The sequence below is a fragment of the Pseudorasbora parva genome, chromosome 7 (assembly GCF_024679245.1).
Source record: "Pseudorasbora parva isolate DD20220531a chromosome 7, ASM2467924v1, whole genome shotgun sequence".
Taxonomy (NCBI): domain Eukaryota; kingdom Metazoa; phylum Chordata; class Actinopteri; order Cypriniformes; family Gobionidae; genus Pseudorasbora; species Pseudorasbora parva.
The window spans coordinates 38,098,376-38,116,236 of record NC_090178.1 but is presented as its reverse complement, the minus strand read 5'-3'; the positions used below and the strand labels follow the sequence as shown (position 1 = coordinate 38,116,236).

The window sequence follows — 17,861 nt, the reverse complement described above, 5'->3', positions numbered from 1 at the left end:
TAAAAACACTCTCAGAGTGGCAGTGTCTCTCAGAAGTCAAGATGGGCAGAGGATCACCAATTCCCCAATGCTGCAGTGAAAAATTGTGAAGAAATATCAGAAAGGAGTTTGATGTTATCATCATCTACAGTACATAATATCATCCAAAGATTCAGAGAATCTGGAACAATCTCTGTGCATAAGGGTCAAGGCCAAAAAACCAGATGCCCGTGATCCTCGGGCCCTTAGACAGCACTGCATTACATACAGGAATGCTACTGTAATGGAAATCACAACATGGGCTCAGCAATACTTTAAGAAAACATTGTCGGTGAAAACTATCCACCATTTGCCGTTGCCGGCTAAAGCTATAGGTCAAAAAAGAAGCCATATCTAAACATGATCCAGAAGCTTAGGCGTTTTCTCTGGACCAAGGCTCATTTAAAATGGACTGTGGAAAAGTGGAAAACTTTTTTGTGGTCATACGAATCAAAATTTGATGTTCTTTTCTGAAAACTCGGACGCCATCTCATCCAGACTAAAGAGAAAAAGGACAACCCAAGTTGTTATCAGTGCTTAGTTCAGAAGCCTGCATCTCTGATGATATGGGGTTGCATGAGTGTGTGTGACATGGGCACACTTACACATCTGGAAAGACACCATCAATGCTGAAAAGTATATCCAAGTTCTATAACAACATATGCTCCCATCCAGACATCGTCTCTTTCAGGGAAGACCTTGCATTTTCCAACATGACACTGCCAGACCACATACTGCATCAATTACAACATCATGGCTGCGTAGAAGAAGGATCCAGGTACTGAAATGGCCAGCCTGCAGTCCAGATCTTTCACCCATAGAAACATTTGACGCATCATAAAGAGGAAGATGCGACAAATAAGACCTAACTAAGACAGTTGAGCAACTAGAAGCCTGTATTTGACAAGAATGGGACAACATTCCTATTCCTAAACTTAAGCAACTTGTCTCCTCAGTCCCCAGATGTTTGCAGTCTGCTATAAAAAGAAGAGAGGATGCCACACAGTGGCCTTGTCCCAATTTTTTGAGATTATTGATGCCATGAAATGTAAAACTTATATTTTACTTAAATTGATACATTTTCTCAGCTTAAACATTTGATGTCCTCTACAGCGCCGGGAAAAATTAAGACACCACTTAACATTGATTTCTCAATGTAAAGTGGTGTCTTAATTTTTTTCTGGAGCTGTATGTTGTATTCTAAATAAAATATAAAAATGTGAAACCACATCATTGCATTTTGTTTTTATTCACAATTTGTAGTGTCCCAACGTTTTTGGAATCAGGTTTGTAAATAGTTCATACATGAAACTCTTAACAAATGCGATTAGTGCTTTCAATGATGACACCATACAATCGGATGCACTTCCTAATCCACATAGACTTATGTTGTACCCTAGCTTGAGGCTGGCGCGCTGCACGATATGAGAACTTCTATCTTCCCTCCTCTTCCTCAGTGCCATCTGTAGAGATCTGCAGGGGTTCTACCATTCTTGCAAAAGCCTTTCCATTGTTTGTTATTTTGACTAAACTGAACAATTTGTAATTGCTCAGCATCTGCAGCAGCATAGCAGATCTCGTCTGTCAAAATCAATCCTTTATGTATATTCCATGTCCCATACTAATAAATGCTGGTTGAAAATGAAAATGAGAGGAGAGGAGAGGAGAGGAGAGGAGAGGAGAGGAGAGGAGAGGAGAGGAGAGGAGAGGAGAGGAGAGGAGAGGAGAGGAGAGGAGAGGAGAGGAGAGGAGAGGAGAGGACTTACATTACAGGTCTCATCATTATCTGATCGGTGTGGAAGGATGAAAGAGAATGCACTAAGAGGGCCAGTACAGGAGTCAGGAGTCTGTGTGTAATCCAGACAACTTGTAACAACAATGTAGTAATGCGTTGGGATTTGCACAGAGCCACTGACATATCTGTAAACAAAAGAAAGAGTTACTCAGACTGAAGGATTACATAAAATGATGTATATATTAGGGCTTGTACTTGTAAAATGTTAGTTCTGTATCAGCTAGTAATAATAATAATTTGTTGCATTTATATAGAGCTTTTCTAGGCACTCAAAGCAATTTACATAGAAGGGGAATCTCCTCAACCACCACCAATGTGCAACCATACTGCACCAAAACCTGTACCAGTCTTGGGCTAAAGGGTGATATGACTGCTGGCACAATCATGGATCATTTAGCTTCAGTTACAAAATGATACTGGTAATGGAGGTAAGCATAATTTTATTTGTCACCCCACATCATCTCAGATGCACAGACATTCTTTCCACTCACATACTGTCTGTTAACACAGCATTGCTTCTGCTAGAAAGAGCAAAAAAACACTGATGTTGCATTTGGAGTCATTTACATGAGATAAACACTGACCCACAGTCAAGCCACCTACTGGTCAACCTTTTTGGATAACTAGTAAAATCATACTGTGTACATACAGTATGTCTATGCACCCCTGTTTAAATAGCTGTTTTTTTGTGATGGAAAAAAAAAAAAATAAACAGAACATTTGCATGCATATCAGAACTTTTGCACAATCAATGTAAAACCAAAGTGACACATTTAAAAAAAAAAAAAAAGGAAACCTTGGAACAACTAACTCTGTTAGTTCTGTTTTCTGAAATAATACCTAGTTGCTGCACCGTTTTATTTTATTATAGCAATTGTTATTGCAATCAACACTTGCTAGAAAGAGCTGCAACATGGTGTACGGCTCTTGACATCCTCTGTGAACAGAATTTTGAAGGGAAGCCCTGTTCTTGATAATGTTACTGTTGTTCCATACCTTCTTCACTTGTTGGCGATGGACTTCTTCACTGTGTTCCATGGTATATAGAATACCTTGGCCCTCACCTGAGTGATACCTTTAAACAATGAGATCTGTCGATGCTTCACAAGCTTGTTGTGGCCCATGGCTCTTGTATACAATCAATAAGATGTCAGAAAAATCTTTAGGTGAAGACAGGTGTGTACTAGCCTGGATGAGAGCCAAATTTAGCCCTGCCCACAAAATTGAGGTCGGGCAATTCGGTCTGGACTCAATCCACTAAGAAGTAATTATGCCTGTTCAGACCAATCAAATCGTCAGAGTGGGCGTTATACGATGATTGACAGATAAGTCAATGATACAGTCTATGGTAATCATCCACGTCATCAAAGAGCGCTTTTGTTGAATTCGTTCTGATCCTACACGGAGAACTTGTTCATATGCATTCACCTTGACTATTTCTCTCTAAAATGATGATTTGGTTAGTAAATACTCCATGTATCCTTAAATAATTTTTTTGTTAGATTGTAAATCGTTGCACTCATCATCATCTTCTTCAAGCATGTTTGTAGTTGTGATCTGTTGACAACAGTCAACAACAGTTACAACAGTTAGTGATCTGTCGTTTATGAATGATTCATTCTTTTTTAACTAATCTTAAAAATGTCTCGGGAAAAACGAATTGTCTCAGAGAGCAGTATGTTAATTTTGTGTTGACATTGCATGTGCTACAGGCCATCGGTTCTGTACAGTTCCCTTTCAGTCGGTCACGTTCGACGTACGTCAGAACTGAACCGACGAATGGGATCTTACTTTAGAGACCAATCCTACTTCGAGCATCTAACAACGAGCCAATGAAATTTGGCATGCGATCACGCATTCCACGCTCCGCCCCGCAGCGCGGGTATAAATAGGAAGTGGAATGGTAGATCAGCGCTTTCTACTTCGGAGCCGAGCAGTGCTTACTGTTTCCTACGAAGAGTGTCTGACTACGAGTCAAAGAGTGTTGAGTGAGAGAGTCTGCCAGTGCGGGTGATACGGCGCGTCAGTGAGAGACCGTCTGATCAGTGATCAAGCGATCTAAAGGAGCTTGTTGGTTCGCTGAGCGTTCCCATACAAACTGTTGGTTCGCTGAGCGTTTCCCATACAAACTGTTGGTTCGCTGGGCGTTACACACACACAAATACACATCACTGAGAGCTCACACAGGCTTGCAGAACGAACTGTGTGGAGCCGCGGTCATCTCCCTGAGTGCTTCAGCACACTAAAAGAGCAGCTTTCCATTCACAAAAGAGCAACACGGTTTGACCCTGCGTCTTTTTCAAGATGTCATTCAAACCGTGTATTCCTGGTATGCAACTGTTTCCTGTCCTCTTTGACGGCCACGAGCGCATGTGAGATTGCGATCGTGGGTGACTCATGTTCTGGTAAAAGAACATGGTCACGTCGGCGCGTTGTTCGTCTCCCCCTTCTCATAAAGGGCTCGAGTGTTCAGCGCGCCGTGTGCCGTCGAGCGGCCGGCTGACAGCGGTGGTTGTCACGACAACCGGCGCGCGTCAGTCGGCGCTCTAGATGCGCGGTCGAGACTATGAAACCTCAGATGGGGTCGAGTCCCTTCGCCTATCCCCCGATCTAGTTCATTTCTAGTGTTACTGGAAAAGGGCTACTTTGGCTGATAAGCGCTGGTGGCCTGAGGATTACAGTGGGGATTCCCCGCCGGGTAAATCCCCTCGGGCCCCCACTCCTCTATCGCATCAAAAGCATGCTGAGACTCTGTTCGTGGGTGGTACGGATTCTCTCATGAGAACACGACCACGTCAGGGCATTGTTCGCCTTGCCTTCTTCATAGAGGCTTGAGCGCTCAGTGCGCTGTGTGCCGTTCTGACGGCCACGTTCACTGTCTCGCATGCCTGCTGGTAGTTGAAGGTGGAATCGCTGATCCTAAAGAGAAAAGGGCTTAGCGTTTCATTTTTGGCTCTGGCAGAGGACAGATGTCAGTGGCTGCATCGGAGAGAGGGAAATATGGAGGGTCAAAAGGGCCAAAAATGAGACAAAAAAAAAAAAAAAAAGTATCATTGTTTTCCCTCTCTCACTGCCCTCTGCCCTGCACGCACGAGGGTAGTCCCAGCCCAGGGGTTGTGCAGGAACTGCGTGCGGTGTTGGACCTCGCCCTATGGGCGACGAAAATCACTGCACGCTCCCTGGGTCAGGCGATGTCCACACTAGTGGTCCAGGAATAGGGGGCTAACCTGGCAGATATGCGCAAGAAAAGCCTGTCTGTCGGGCTGGCCTCCTCGGCGGCACCATCGAGAACTTTGCCCAGCAGTTCTTGGTGGCCCAAGAGCAGACGGAGGCGTTGCACCAGGGTGCCGACGACCAGCTGCTCGGTCGTCGGTCGCAGCGCCTCTGCCGGCTCGTCGCCGAGGGCATCCCCTCCTGCGTCCGCCTCCACCCTGCTAGAGCCGAGCAGCAGCCTCCACTGGAGGAGCAGGGTGCCGGACGCGAGGGACGCCCAACCCGTCCAGGGCCCGCTAACCGGCAGGCAAGCGCAAGGGGACGCGGCCCTGAGACGGGCGGCTAGGGAGAACAGGAGCTGCTCGGGGGAGACGATGTTCGCATCCCTCCCCCACCCCCCCGGAGGAGGACCGGGGGGCCCTGACTGGTTTCGGTTCTGCCACTGGCTCTCCGGAGTCCAGCGGTACCCACATTTTAAGAGCAGTTTCCTCTCTCTCTGGGCCCCAAGAGGGTCAGGTTGGCAGTGTGCGACGCCCACGGGCCTTGTCACTCCTTTCCTACCCTCCCGTCGCCAGGGGGCAGTTGTGTGGGCCTCGAGGACGCCCCCGGGCCTTCTCACCCACACACTTCCTCTCTCGTGAGCACTCAGTCAACACTCCGGGCCGCCCACGGGCCTCCCGGGTCGGGGCTGAGTGCTTCACTTCCCTGCCTCCGGGCAGTGGGCAGCAGAGTGGGCTCCGAGGACGCCTCCGGGCCTTCTCACCCACTCTCTGTCCAAACCAGGAGTGCTCAGGCAACACTTCGGGCCGCCTCCGGGCCAGAGTACTCCGCTTCGCTGCCCCACCCCGGGCATGTCTGTGGTGCGGTTGGTCCCGCTTGCACGGTCTCTGGGGGCCTGGCTAGGTCTCCCCGGGCCGTCTCGCTGGCTCATCCGTACCATCAGACTCGGCTACGCGATTCAGTTCGCGCGCCGGCCGCCCAAGTACAGGGGCATCCTCTTCACCTCCGTGCGAAGCAGCGATGCTCAGGTCTTGAGGTCAGAGATCGAGGTCCTACTGGCGAAGGACGCGATCGAGCCGGTTCCTCCAGCCGATATGAAGACGGGGTTCTATAGCCCCTACTTCATTGTGCCCAAGAAGGGGGTGGGTTACGACCAATCCTGGACCTGCGAGTTCTGAATCGGGCCCTGCACAAGCTCCCGTTCAGGATGTTGACGCAGAAACGCATTTCCAATGCATCCGTCCCCAGGATTGGTTTGCAGCGATCGACCTGAAGGATGCGTACTTCCGTGTGTCTTTCTCCCTCAACACAGACCGTTCCTACGTTTGGCGTTCGAGGGGAAAGCATATCAGTACAAGGTCCTGCCCTTCGGGCTGTCCCTGTCGCCCCGCGTCTTACGAAGGTCGCGGAGGCAGCCATTGTTCCGCTCAGAGAACGCGGCGTTCGGATTCTCAACTACCTCGACGGTTGGCTGATCCTAGCCCAGTCGAAGGACCAGTTGTGCGAACACAGGGACTTGGTGCTCAGTCACCTCAGCCAGTTGGGCCTTCGGGTCAACCGAGAGAAGAGCAAACTCTGTCCTACACAGAGGATCTCTTATCTCGGTATGGAGCTGGACTCGGTCAACCGGACGGCGCGCCTCACCGAGGAGCGAGTCCAGTCGGTGTTGAACTGCTTGAATATGTTCAAGAGCAGGACAGCGGTCCCACTGAAATTCTTTCAGAGGCTCCTGGGGCATATAGCATCTGCAGCCGCGGTCACGCCGCTCGGATTGCTTCATATGAGACCGCTTCAACGCTGGCTCAATGGCCGAGTCCCGAGGTGGGCGTGGCAGAGCGGTCAGTACCGGGTCCCAGTGACTCCTTACTGCCGCCAAACCTTCAGCCCGTGGTCCAGCACTTCGTTTCTCCGGGCCGGGGTGCCCCTAGAACAAGTGTCCAGGCATGCTGTGCTATTCACGGATGCCTCCACCACAGGCTGGGGGGCCACGTACAACGGGCATGCAGTTGCTGGTCTGTGGACGGGGCCGCAATTGCATTGGCATATCAATTGCCTCGAGTTACTGGCAGTACATCTGGCACTCCGCCGCCTCAAGGGGCCACTGCGTGGCAAGCATGTACTGGTCCGTACGGACAGCACCACGGCCGTTGCGTACATCAACCGTCAGGGTGGTCTACGCTCCCGTTGTTTGCTCCAACTCGCCCGCCACCTCCTCCTGTGGAGTCAGAAGCAGCTGAGGTCGCTTCGGGCCATTCATGTCCCTGGTGTGCTGAACCAGACAGCCGACGAGCTCTCTCGTCAGCCGACACCTCCGGGAGAGTGGCGACTCCACCCCCAGGCGGTCCAGCTGATATGGGACCAGTTCGGAGCCGCACAGGTCGACCTGTTTGCCTCTCCGGACTCGACCCATTGCCAGTGGTACTATTCCCTGACCGGGGGTACCCTTGGCACAGATGCACTGGCGCACAGCTGGCCCCGGGACCTACGCAAGTATGCGTTTCCCCCAGTGAGCCTTCTTGCACAGACTCTGTGCAAGGTCAGGGAGGACGAGGAGCAGGTCTTGTTAGTTGCGCCGTATTGGCCCAACCGGACCTGGTTCCCAGAACTCACACTCCTCGCGACAGCCCCTCCTTGGCCGATTCCCCTGAGGAGGGACCTTCTTTCTCAGGGACGGGGCAAACTATGGCACCCGCGTCCAGACCTCTGGAATCTTCATGTCTGGTCCCTGGACGGGACGCGGAGGTTCTAGATGGACTACCACAAGCTGTCGTAGACACCATCGCTTCAGCTAGAGCCCCCTCTACGAGGCGCCTCTATGCGCTGAAGTGGAACCTGTTCGTTGAGTGGTGCGCTTCCCGCCGGGAAGACCCCCGAAGGTGTTCGATCAGTGTCGTGCTTTCTTTCCTGCAAGATGGGTTGGAGAGAAGGCTGTCTCCCTCCACCCTCAAGGTATATGCTGCAGCAATAGCAGCGTACCATGATGTAGTAGAAGGTAAGTCCGTGGGGAAGCACGACCTAATCGTCAGGTTCCTCAGAGGTGCGAGGAGACTAAATCCTCCTCGTCCATCCTCGATACCCTCTTGGGACTTAGCTCTAGTGCTCCGAGCACTTCAGAGCCCTCCCTTCGAGCCTTTGGCGTCTTGTGAGCTGAAAATCTTGTCAATGAAGACAGTGCTCCTGACGGCATTGGCCTCGATCAAGAGGGTAGGGGACCTGCATGCACTTTCGGTCAACGAATCGTGCCTAGAGTTCGGGCCAGGTAACTCTCACGTTGTCCTGAGACCCCGGCCCGGATATGTGCCCAAGGTTCCTACCACTCCCTTCCGGGATCAGGTGGTGAACCTGCAAGCGCTGCCTTCGGAGGAGGCAGACCCAGCCCTGGCTTTGCTGTGTCCGGTCCGCGCTCTTCGCGCTTACGTTGACCGGACCCAAAGCCTTCGGACCTCAGAGCAACTCTTCGTCTGTTACGGAGGCCAGCAGAAGGGAAAGGCTGTCTCCAAGCAGAGGTTAGCCCACTGGATAGTGGATGCTATAGTCTTGGCCTACCAGTCCCAAGACGTGCCTTGCCCGTTCGGTGTAAGAGCTCACTCCACTCGGAGTGTTGCTTCTTCCTGGGCGCTGGCTCAAGGTGCCTCGCTGACAGACATATGTAGAGCTGCGGGCTGGGCGACACCTAACACGTTTGCTAGATTCTATAGCTTACGTGTAGAGCCGGTATCTTCCCGCATCCTCGCCCCCAGTGGCCAGGAGCGCTAAGTGCCCGTTCTAAGTGTCGGCTTGCGAAACGTCACTCCCGCCCTCTGGGCCGGATACGTGCGTCTATTGTCTCCAGTTGTGTTCCCCGGGAAACCGGCTAACCCTGTCGAGCTCCTCCGTCACCCCTCCGGTGTCAGACGTTGCGGACCGTCTGACGCCAGGCCTGCACCCGTATGCTTGTGAAACGTGGCTGTAGGCTGGGTTCCATATGTAGCGGTTCCCTCACGGCAACCCCATATGTGTATTCTTCCACGGTATCAGCTACCCTTCGGGCTAGCCCCGTGTCTTTCCCTCGACAGAGCCCGCTCTGTCGTCTCTGGGCGTGTTCTTTCCCCCCTTCAATCAGGCTGGAACCACCCCAGAGACTGCCATATGTTGCACTACCCTGCCAGGTTAGTCCTTATGTGTATTCTGCCACCTCTCCTTCCCTGAAGGACGTGGCCCCGCAGCGTACCCTCTCTCTCAAATACGAGGTAGGCACGCTTTCCCAGCGTTATCCAATAGTCATTCTGAGTGGGTCTTGCAGAAACAGCAGTGACTGTACTCCCTGCTTGGAGCCCTGACTTCCGTACCATACTAGACGGTGCAGTGCGCTCAAGCAGGACGCTGGAAGGGCCAGCATCCTGGCGTTTTCCATAGGGATCCCATTCGTCGGTTCAGTTCTGACGTACGTCGAACGTGACCGACTGAAAGGGAACGTCTCGGTTACGTATGTAACCCTCGTTCCCTGAAGGAGGGAACGGAGACGTACGTCCCGTCGCCAGATGCTGTGCTTCCGCTGGGAGTCCGGTCACCTTTCGGCTCCTCAGCAGAAAAAGCGCTGATCTACCATTCCACTTCCTATTTATACCCGCGCTGCGGGGCGGAGCGTGGAATGCGTGATCGCATGCCAAATTTCATTGGCTCGTTGTTAGATGCTCGAAGTAGGATTGGTCTCTAAAGTAAGATCCCATTCGTCGGTTCAGTTCTGACGTACGTCTCCGTTCCCTCCTTCAGGGAACGAGGGTTACATACGTAACCGAGACGATTCTTCTGCACTCTGCACAGAATCTTCTGCACATTCTATGGAGCTGTGATAACGAATGACTGGAACCCGAAGACTCAAAGGCAAACTAATCAATTCTGTTTTTGGGGCTGCATGCATTGCTTATTGGGCTGTCACGGGCCATGGCCCAGATCAGACAATGATGATGGAACTAACAACTTAAACCCGAAGACAGGAGAGCTGTAATGTTACTAATCTTTCCAGGGAACAGACATGATGAAATGTGAGAGGACAAAAGAAAGAACGACTCTGATTCGAAGGGGAGAATTCGGATTCTAAGAAATTAATGAATAATTTCTTAAAGATTGGCCTTGGCTGCTTTAGCTTATAATTTATTTTTTATTCCAAATGTGATCAATGTTTGCATAAGTATTAGATGTGTTGGGGAATTTAACATGTGACATTTGAATTATATTCTGCTGAAATGAACAAAATGACTTGAAAAAAGATTTGTTCATTTTGCTGATATAATAATCATAAAATGATCCGAACTTCCCACTACTATGCGTCACTCAGCATACATCATTTACTCCGTTGTTCTGATTGGTTGTCCAATTGAGGTCTTTCCTGGTTAAGTTGAAACACACCCAAATAATCAAATAATCTGAGCAGTTTCAGACTCGTATTCTGACTAAAATTGAGCTTTTATCACATCAGGCTAGGTGTGTACTATTTAATATGAACTTAAATATTGGTTAATTCTTAACACAGTCACAAACTCAATTACATATATTTATATATATCAAATACTCATGCAGTTTTTTTTTCCTCTGGAATGTATCACTTTGGATTTCAGTGGCACTGCATAGATTGTAATTTGTACATTAGAGATGCAAAAGTTCTGACATGATTTCTCTTTGTTTAAGTTTTTTCATAACAAAAGTCAGCTGTTTTAACAGAGGTGTGAAGTCTTTTTACATCCACTGTACTGTATGTGCACTTAATTTATTGAATTTACTGTATAAGTGATAAATATAAGACCATGAAGACAACTTACTGTTTGATTGTCTCTGCAGAATCTCTAAGACCATTGTAGTCATAGTCAAAGATGGGCCCAACGACCACATTCACACCATTTCTCTCACTAGCATAACGTTTCACAAGTGATTTCTGGAAATAACCCCACAGACCTGAAACAGAGAGAGTAATACTTTATAAAGAGAGAGACAGTATGAGAATGAGATATGCATCTTTAAAGAACAGAACAGAGATTAGAGGAGCATACTAACTTGAGTGAAAGATTTAATTGAATGTGAATTTCAGAATTTCTTAGTAATGTGGATTCTAGAAGTTAGCTGAAAATCGAAAAGAGCATATTGTGCTTCAATGGAAAAAAAAGAAAGAAAAGAAAATCTGACCTCTTGTACACAAGTACAATATGATAGAATACAATAGCCTACGATATGATAATACTTCAGTGTAAAAGTGTGACATTTTTCTTGCATCACAATATCAATGATAATTACTCAAACCATGACACAAATTTACACTCAGTTTTCATGTTTCACCTTAGTCACATAATATGTTTCCCTTTATCGAGGGAACTCGAGCTGCGTCGAAACGGGAAGCTATAAAGCATACCCGGACCAAACAGTCATTAGCTTCTGTGCCTTCACAAGAGCTCTATGTGAATATTGTATGTCCATTTCATGTGTGTGTCTATAAAAAAAAAAAAATTTTTTGATGTGTTTGGGGCTCGAGCATGCCCAGTCAGCTCTCGAGGGGGCTGGCTGTGAGCATTGCGAGAGACTCCCAATGAGAACATTAAGATCACGCCGGGCACTCTTCAAGGAGGGTGCTTCGGCTCGCGGTCCTCAGGGCTCAGGTCCCGCTGTTGCTCGCGGTCACAGTGAAGGCTCGCGTCCTGGGGATCGCATAGGGATCTGGTGGTGGGGCTAGAGATGGGTGATCCCCTATCTCTGCCTTTACCCGCTGGATCTGACGTTTCAGTTCACGAGTTAGAAGCACGCTCTGTGGTTTCTTCTGAGGCGCGGGCTCGTCAGCATTCCAGTTCTGAGGAACTGGATGTTGTGAGCCAGGATGATTTCTCGCACAGCACACACACACACGAAAAATAAATAAATAAATAAGAAGGGGCTCGTTGCTCGCGCTGTAGCCAGATTAAGCAAAAATAAATAAATAAGAGAGACTGGTCAGCTGAGAAGCAGAAAGGCCCATCAGTAAAAGCAAGTAAATTAAATGGTAAATGCTATCCATTATATTCAGCTTCTCACCCAGACCGTGTTTACTTGTCTGGTTGATATTTGGCTGTATTTGATTCTGAGGAATTAAATGATCAACACTTGCTGGAGATAATCGGTATTAGTATATTCAGCCATTCATCCAGACCATTTTTACTTGTCTGGTTGATGTTTGGCTGCATTTGAGTCTGAGGAATTAAATGATAAATAATATCAACTATATTCAGCCTTTCATCCAGACCGTGTTTACTTGTCTGGTTGATATTTGGCTGCATTTGATTCTGAGGAATTAAATGATAAATACTATCAACTATATTCAGCCTTTCATCCAGACCGTTTTTACTAGTCTGGATGATATTTGGCTGCATTTGATTCTGAGGAATAAAATGATAAATACTATCAACTATATTCAGCCTTTTATCCAGACTGTTTTCACTTGTCTGGTTGATACTTGGCTGCATTTGATTCTGAGGAATTAAATGATAAATACTATCAACTATATTCAGCCTTTCATCCAGACCGATTTTACTTGTCTGGTTGATATTTTGCTGCATTTTGATTCTGAGGAATTAAATGATAAATACTATGAACTATATTCAGCCTTTCATGCAGACCGTTTTTACTTGTCTGGTTGATATTTGGCTGCATATGATTCTGAGGAATCAAATGATAAATGCTATTTTCTATATGCAGCCTCTCATCCAGACCGTTTTTACTTGTCTGGTTGATATTTGACTGCATTGAAAATAAAATAATGTCCTGACAACTGGAAGGGTCGGACATCTGATGGCAGTCCCCTCCGGATTGGGTTGGTGTTCACCTCATTACACGGTGCCCATCCCCCTTCGGTGCCATTAGGGGGCCGTTCTGCCAACCCTGCCACCTCTGACGCTTCACGGAGACACACGTCTCCATGTCCGCCCGGAAACGTAGCGGCACGGGGAAGCTTGCGCCCTCCGAGGAAGGCTCAAAAGAGGGTCGGTTCGGATGCTCCCTGCCGGTGCGCCGTTTCAGGACACCGAACAGACCGCTCAACAAACACCAGGGGGCCGGTCTGCCAACCCTGCCACCTATGGTGCTTCAGGGCGTGGCGGTCCCCGGCAAACGTAGATCTCCATGTCCGCCCGGAAACGTAGCTGCGTGGGGATGTTTGTGCCCTCTCAGGAGGGCCCTTGGACGGTCAGTTCGGTTGCTCCCTGACGGGTATCCGTACAGGACACCGGGCTGACCGCCCAGGGAAATCCAGAGGCCAGCCTCGAGAGGCTGCTTCCCTTAGTAGACTTTCTGGCAGCGTGAAAACTTCTGCCGAATGTCTCAGAATGGGTCCTGCTCACAATAGAAAAAGAGTACAGAATTCAATTCGGGTCACACCTGCTCGTGTTCAGCGGGATTACTCCTACGGTAGTAAGCCCCGAGCAGGCTCTGGTCATGGAACGAGAAGTACAGACTCTTCTGCGAAAAGAGGCTATAGAACGGGTCCCTCCCCACTGCAGAGAGTCGGGCTTTTCCAAAGAAGGATGGAGGGTTAAGGCCTATTCTAGATCTACGTCAGCTAAACAGAGCAGTAAAGAAATTAAAATTCAAGATGCTCACGACAAAACAGATCGTGTGTCACATCAGGTCCGAGGACTGGTGTGTCACAATAGACCTAAAGGATGCATACTTCCACATCTCCATCCTTCCGCAGCACAGACAATTTCTGAGGTTTGCTTTCGGGGGCGAAGCTTACCAGTATCGAGTGCTGCCATTAGGCCTAGCTTTATCGCCCCGCACTTTCACGAAGTGCGTGGATGTAGCTCTGGCTCCGTTGCAACTCCAGGGCGTTCACGTGCTCAACTACATCAGCGATTGGCTGGTATTAGCGAAGTCAAAACAACTGCCGGTTCAGCATCGAGATGCTGTTCTTGCCCATATGAGAGTGTTGGGGCTAAGGTTGAACGGAAAGAAAAGTGTGTTGGCACCTCAGCAGAGCACTACTTTTCTGGGGGTAGTTTGGGACACGAAAAGAATGTCGGCTCGGCTATCTCCTCCCAGGATAAAAACGATCCTGGATACCGTGAACCAGATAAAGCTAGGTCAGTCACTCACTGTGAAACTGATGGCAGCAGCGTCCAACGTGATACCTTTTGGCCTGCTGTACATGAGACCCTTACAGTGGTGGCTCAGGAGCAGGGGCTTTTCCCCGAGGGGAAATCCTTTTTCGCTTGATCAAGGTCACGCGACGCTGCCTACGTTCCTTGGTGAAGTGGAAGGATCCTTGGTTCCTGTCCCAAGGTCCAGTTCTGGGGGTTCCTTGTCGTCGTGTAATGTTAACGACGGATGCCTCCCTAACTGGCTGGGGGGCGGTCATGAGTGTCCGCTCGGCTCGGGGTCTGTGGAGCGGCATTCAGCTGTTGTGGCAGTGTTCCTGTCACTCAGGCACTTTCTCCCAGACCTCAGGGGCCGCCCTGCGCTAGTTCGGTCGGACAACACAGCGGTGGTCTCATATATAAATCGCCAGGGTGTAGTGGCGGACTCCCTGTCGAGGCAGGGAGTGGTGCCGGGGGAGTGGAGACTCCACCCCGAGGTGGTGGAGAGTCTCTGGGATTGCTTCGGGCGAGCTCAGGTGGATTTGTTTGCGTCTCAAGAGACAACGCACTGTCCTCTATTTTTCTCCCTCACGCATCCAGCCTCACTGGGGCTGGACGTGATTGTGCAGACGTGGCCAAGGCTACGTCTGTACGCCTTTCCCCCTCTGGCGGTGCTCCCAGGAGTGCTGGAGAGAGTCCGCCGGGACGGGGCCCGGCTGCTATTGGTAGCCCCGTTCTGGCCAGGCCGAGTGCGGCTATCGGACATCGTGTCTCTCCTCGAGGGTCCCCCCTGGGAAATTCCCGTCAGGAGGGACCTTCTATCCGAAGCGAGGGGGTCAGTACTGCACCCCCGTCCGGAGCTATGGAGACTGTGGGCTTGGCCTCTGAGGGGGCCCAGCTCGTTGAAAGGGGTCTATCTACCGAGGTAATAGAAACCATGTTGCACTCCAGAGCACCATACACAAGGAGACTTTACGCCCTTAAATGGAGAGCTTTCGTCGCCTGGTGCACAGGCCGTTCCTTAAACCCAGTCTACTGACCGATTGGCTCAGTACTTGAGTTTCTGCAAGAAAATTTCTCCGCAGGGTTATCCCAGTCAACTCTGAAGGGGTATGTGGCGGCTATATCGGCCTACCACACTCCGTTAGAGAATGCTTTGGTGGGGAGACACCCTTGGGTCACTCTTTTCCTCCGTGGTACTGTGAGGCTGAGGCCTGCGGCGCACCTGGAATGGTGAAGGCATTCCTGTTCCCGAGGGAAGTGTATGTGCCTAAGGTCTCGACTAATATAGCGGGTCCAGTGATGCTGCAGGCGTTCTGTCCGCCTCCATTTCTTGACCGAGACCAAGAGAAGCTAAATCTGCTTTGTCCGGCGAAGGCCCTAGACGCGTATGTCCACAGCTGCCCTGTGGCGAAAATCTGAACAACTGTCCGTGTGTTCTGGGTCCCCGAGTAAGGGAAAACTGGCGTAAAAGCAGACACTGAGTAAGGGGATAGTCAAGGCTCTCTCATATGAGTCGACCGGACAGCCTTCACCACTAAAGGTCCGAGCCCACTCGACCAGGAGTATGGCCCCAGGGTCCCGCGTGTTTTTGGGTTGAGTAATTCACATATACAGACATTTGGGACTATGGCGGCGTGGGTATTGAGTTCCCCTAGCGTTTCGACGCAGCTCGAGTTCCCTCGATAAAGGGAACGTCTCAGGTTACGTATGTAACCATGGTTCCCTGAGAGGGAACGAGACACTGCGTCACTATGCCATACTCCCGGCATGCCTGTGATCGACATGTTCGGCTTTTTTCAGAAGCTAATGACTGTTTGGTCCGGGTATGCTTTATAGCTTCCTGGTCGATGACGTAACCTGCCTATGACGTATCTCCTCGCTATTGGACTGATTTCACGAGTGCTTCATGACGCATCACGCAGAGGCGTTCCCCTAGCGTTTCGACGCAGCGTCTCGTTCCCTCTCAGGGAACCATGGTTACATACGTAACCTGAGACGATTTCCACATGATGCATTACATACATAAAACACAATTAACATATGCATAAAGTATTGGGACACCCCTCCAAATCATTTAATTCAGGTGTCCTAATCACTTCCATTGCCACAGCTGTATACAATCCAGCCTAGGCATGCAGACTGTGAAAGAATGTGTCACTCTCAGGAGCTCATTGAATTCAAGTGTGGTACAGTGATAAATTGCCATCTGTGCAAGTCTATTCGCTAAAATTTGGGAACAATGGGAACAACAGCAACACGTAAAAATCACAGAGCGGGGTCAGCGCATGCTGAGGCACACAGAAGTCTACAGACATTATCTACAGAGCTCCAAACTTTGTGTGGCCTTCAGATTAGCTCAAGAACAGTGGTAAAGAGCTTCATGGAATGGGTTTCCATGGCTGAACAGCTGCATCCAGGCCTTACATCACCAAGTCCAATGCAAATCGTCAGATGCAGTGGTGTAAAGCATGCCACCACTGCACTCTAGAGCAGTGGAGAAGTGTTCTCTGGCGTGACGAATCACTTGTCTCTGTCTGGCAATATGATGGATGAGTCTGGGTTTGGCAGTTGCCAGGAGTCTAAGCTGTTTTGGGGCCCTTTAGAAGTTATGACATGCTCTGCCATTTGTTCTTTTTTTCAGTTGCTTATAAACACACTAATGGCAAAGTGTAATTACACTTTATTCAACACAAACTGTGCTACTATAATATATGTGAGCAACATGTATGTACATACTAGTATTCACATACTTGCGAAGCTACTGCTAGATCATGAGTTTCGTAATTTCGGCATTTCGGAAGATATTATGTCTGACAGAGGGCCCCAGTTCATTTCCCGAGCGTGGTTCTTACCCTCCTGAATGTAACAGTAAGCTTAACTTCAGGTTACCACCCACAAGCAAATGGGCAAACTGAATGAAATAGCCAAGATCTCAGCCGTTTCCTGTTATGGTCCGATTTCTTCTTCTTCTTTATTATTATTATTATTCTTTATTATTAATATTTTAGTATGAATAATTATTATTAGGGCCGGGACTTTAACGCGTTAATTAAGATTAATTAACTACGGGACTTTAACGCGTTAATTAATTACGCAAAAAAAAAAAAAAAAAAATTAATCGCACTTATTTTTGCCCCGCGGAACGTTTTTCAATGAATGAGTTTTGACGGACCGATTATACTGGAACACCAACTAGCGCTCATGAGTCACGACAACAACCATGAAAACAACAAACCATAGTGAACATGAACGAAGAAGCTGATGAGACCGTTTTGCTTGGCCCCGTGGATGGGAAATTTAGTTTTAAAAAACGAAATGATGGAAGCGTCGACAAGAGCATGGTTGTGTGCAAGCTATACAACAGGGGTATCCAAAGTCGGTCCTGGAGGGCCACTGACGTCCTGCAGAGTTTAGCTCCAGCTTGCCTCAATACACTGCTAAAGTTTCTAGTATGCCTAATAAGACCTTAATGAGCTGGTACAGGTGTGTTTAATTGGGGTTAGAGCTAAACTCAGCAGAACAGTGGCTCTCCAGGAGCAGGATTGGACACCCCTGCTATACAACAAGGAATTAGCGTATCACCGCAGCACATCGAGCCTCAAATATCACAAATATGCTTTTGCTACACTTAATGGCAAACATTGCACTGGTCTGCTGGACTGAAATAAATAAACAATATTTTGTTGATTAAGCTTATGTATTCAGTCATTATTCAATGGTATACTAAAAATACATGTGAAAAATTACTTCTCATTGTTCTC

At 48.8% G+C, this 17,861-nt stretch overlaps 2 protein-coding genes across 5 annotated transcripts in view; one reads left to right on the top strand and one right to left on the bottom strand.

Annotated features, from left to right (window-relative positions):
• Positions 1 to 17,861, bottom strand: part of enpp2 (ectonucleotide pyrophosphatase/phosphodiesterase 2) — an 84,616-nt gene that overhangs the window by 2,175 nt on the left and 64,580 nt on the right. For 2 of the 4 annotated variants that reach the window (XM_067449234.1, XM_067449235.1), the window contains exons 23-24: positions 10,825 to 10,957; positions 1,785 to 1,938 (exon numbers count right to left, since the gene is read on the bottom strand). In XM_067449234.1, the coding sequence (XP_067305335.1) occupies positions 1,785 to 1,938; positions 10,825 to 10,957 (287 nt within the window). Of the gene's footprint in view, positions 1 to 1,784; positions 1,939 to 10,821; positions 10,958 to 17,861 lie in introns of those variants that run through there. The other 2 variants (XM_067449236.1, XR_010906481.1) reach the window with 2 other exon arrangements.
• Positions 10,964 to 17,065, top strand: LOC137083347 (uncharacterized). The gene is made up of 2 exons (XM_067449237.1): positions 10,964 to 15,800; positions 16,265 to 17,065. The coding sequence occupies exon 1, from the start codon at positions 13,614 to 13,616 to the stop codon at positions 15,024 to 15,026; it is 1,413 nt and encodes a 470-aa protein (XP_067305338.1). The 5' UTR covers positions 10,964 to 13,613; the 3' UTR covers positions 15,027 to 15,800; positions 16,265 to 17,065.

Excerpts from the sequence above, each read along its gene's own strand:
- LOC137083347 (XM_067449237.1), top strand. The coding sequence starts at position 13,614 with ATGCTCACGACAAAACAGATCGTGTGTCACATCAGGTCCGAGGACTGG.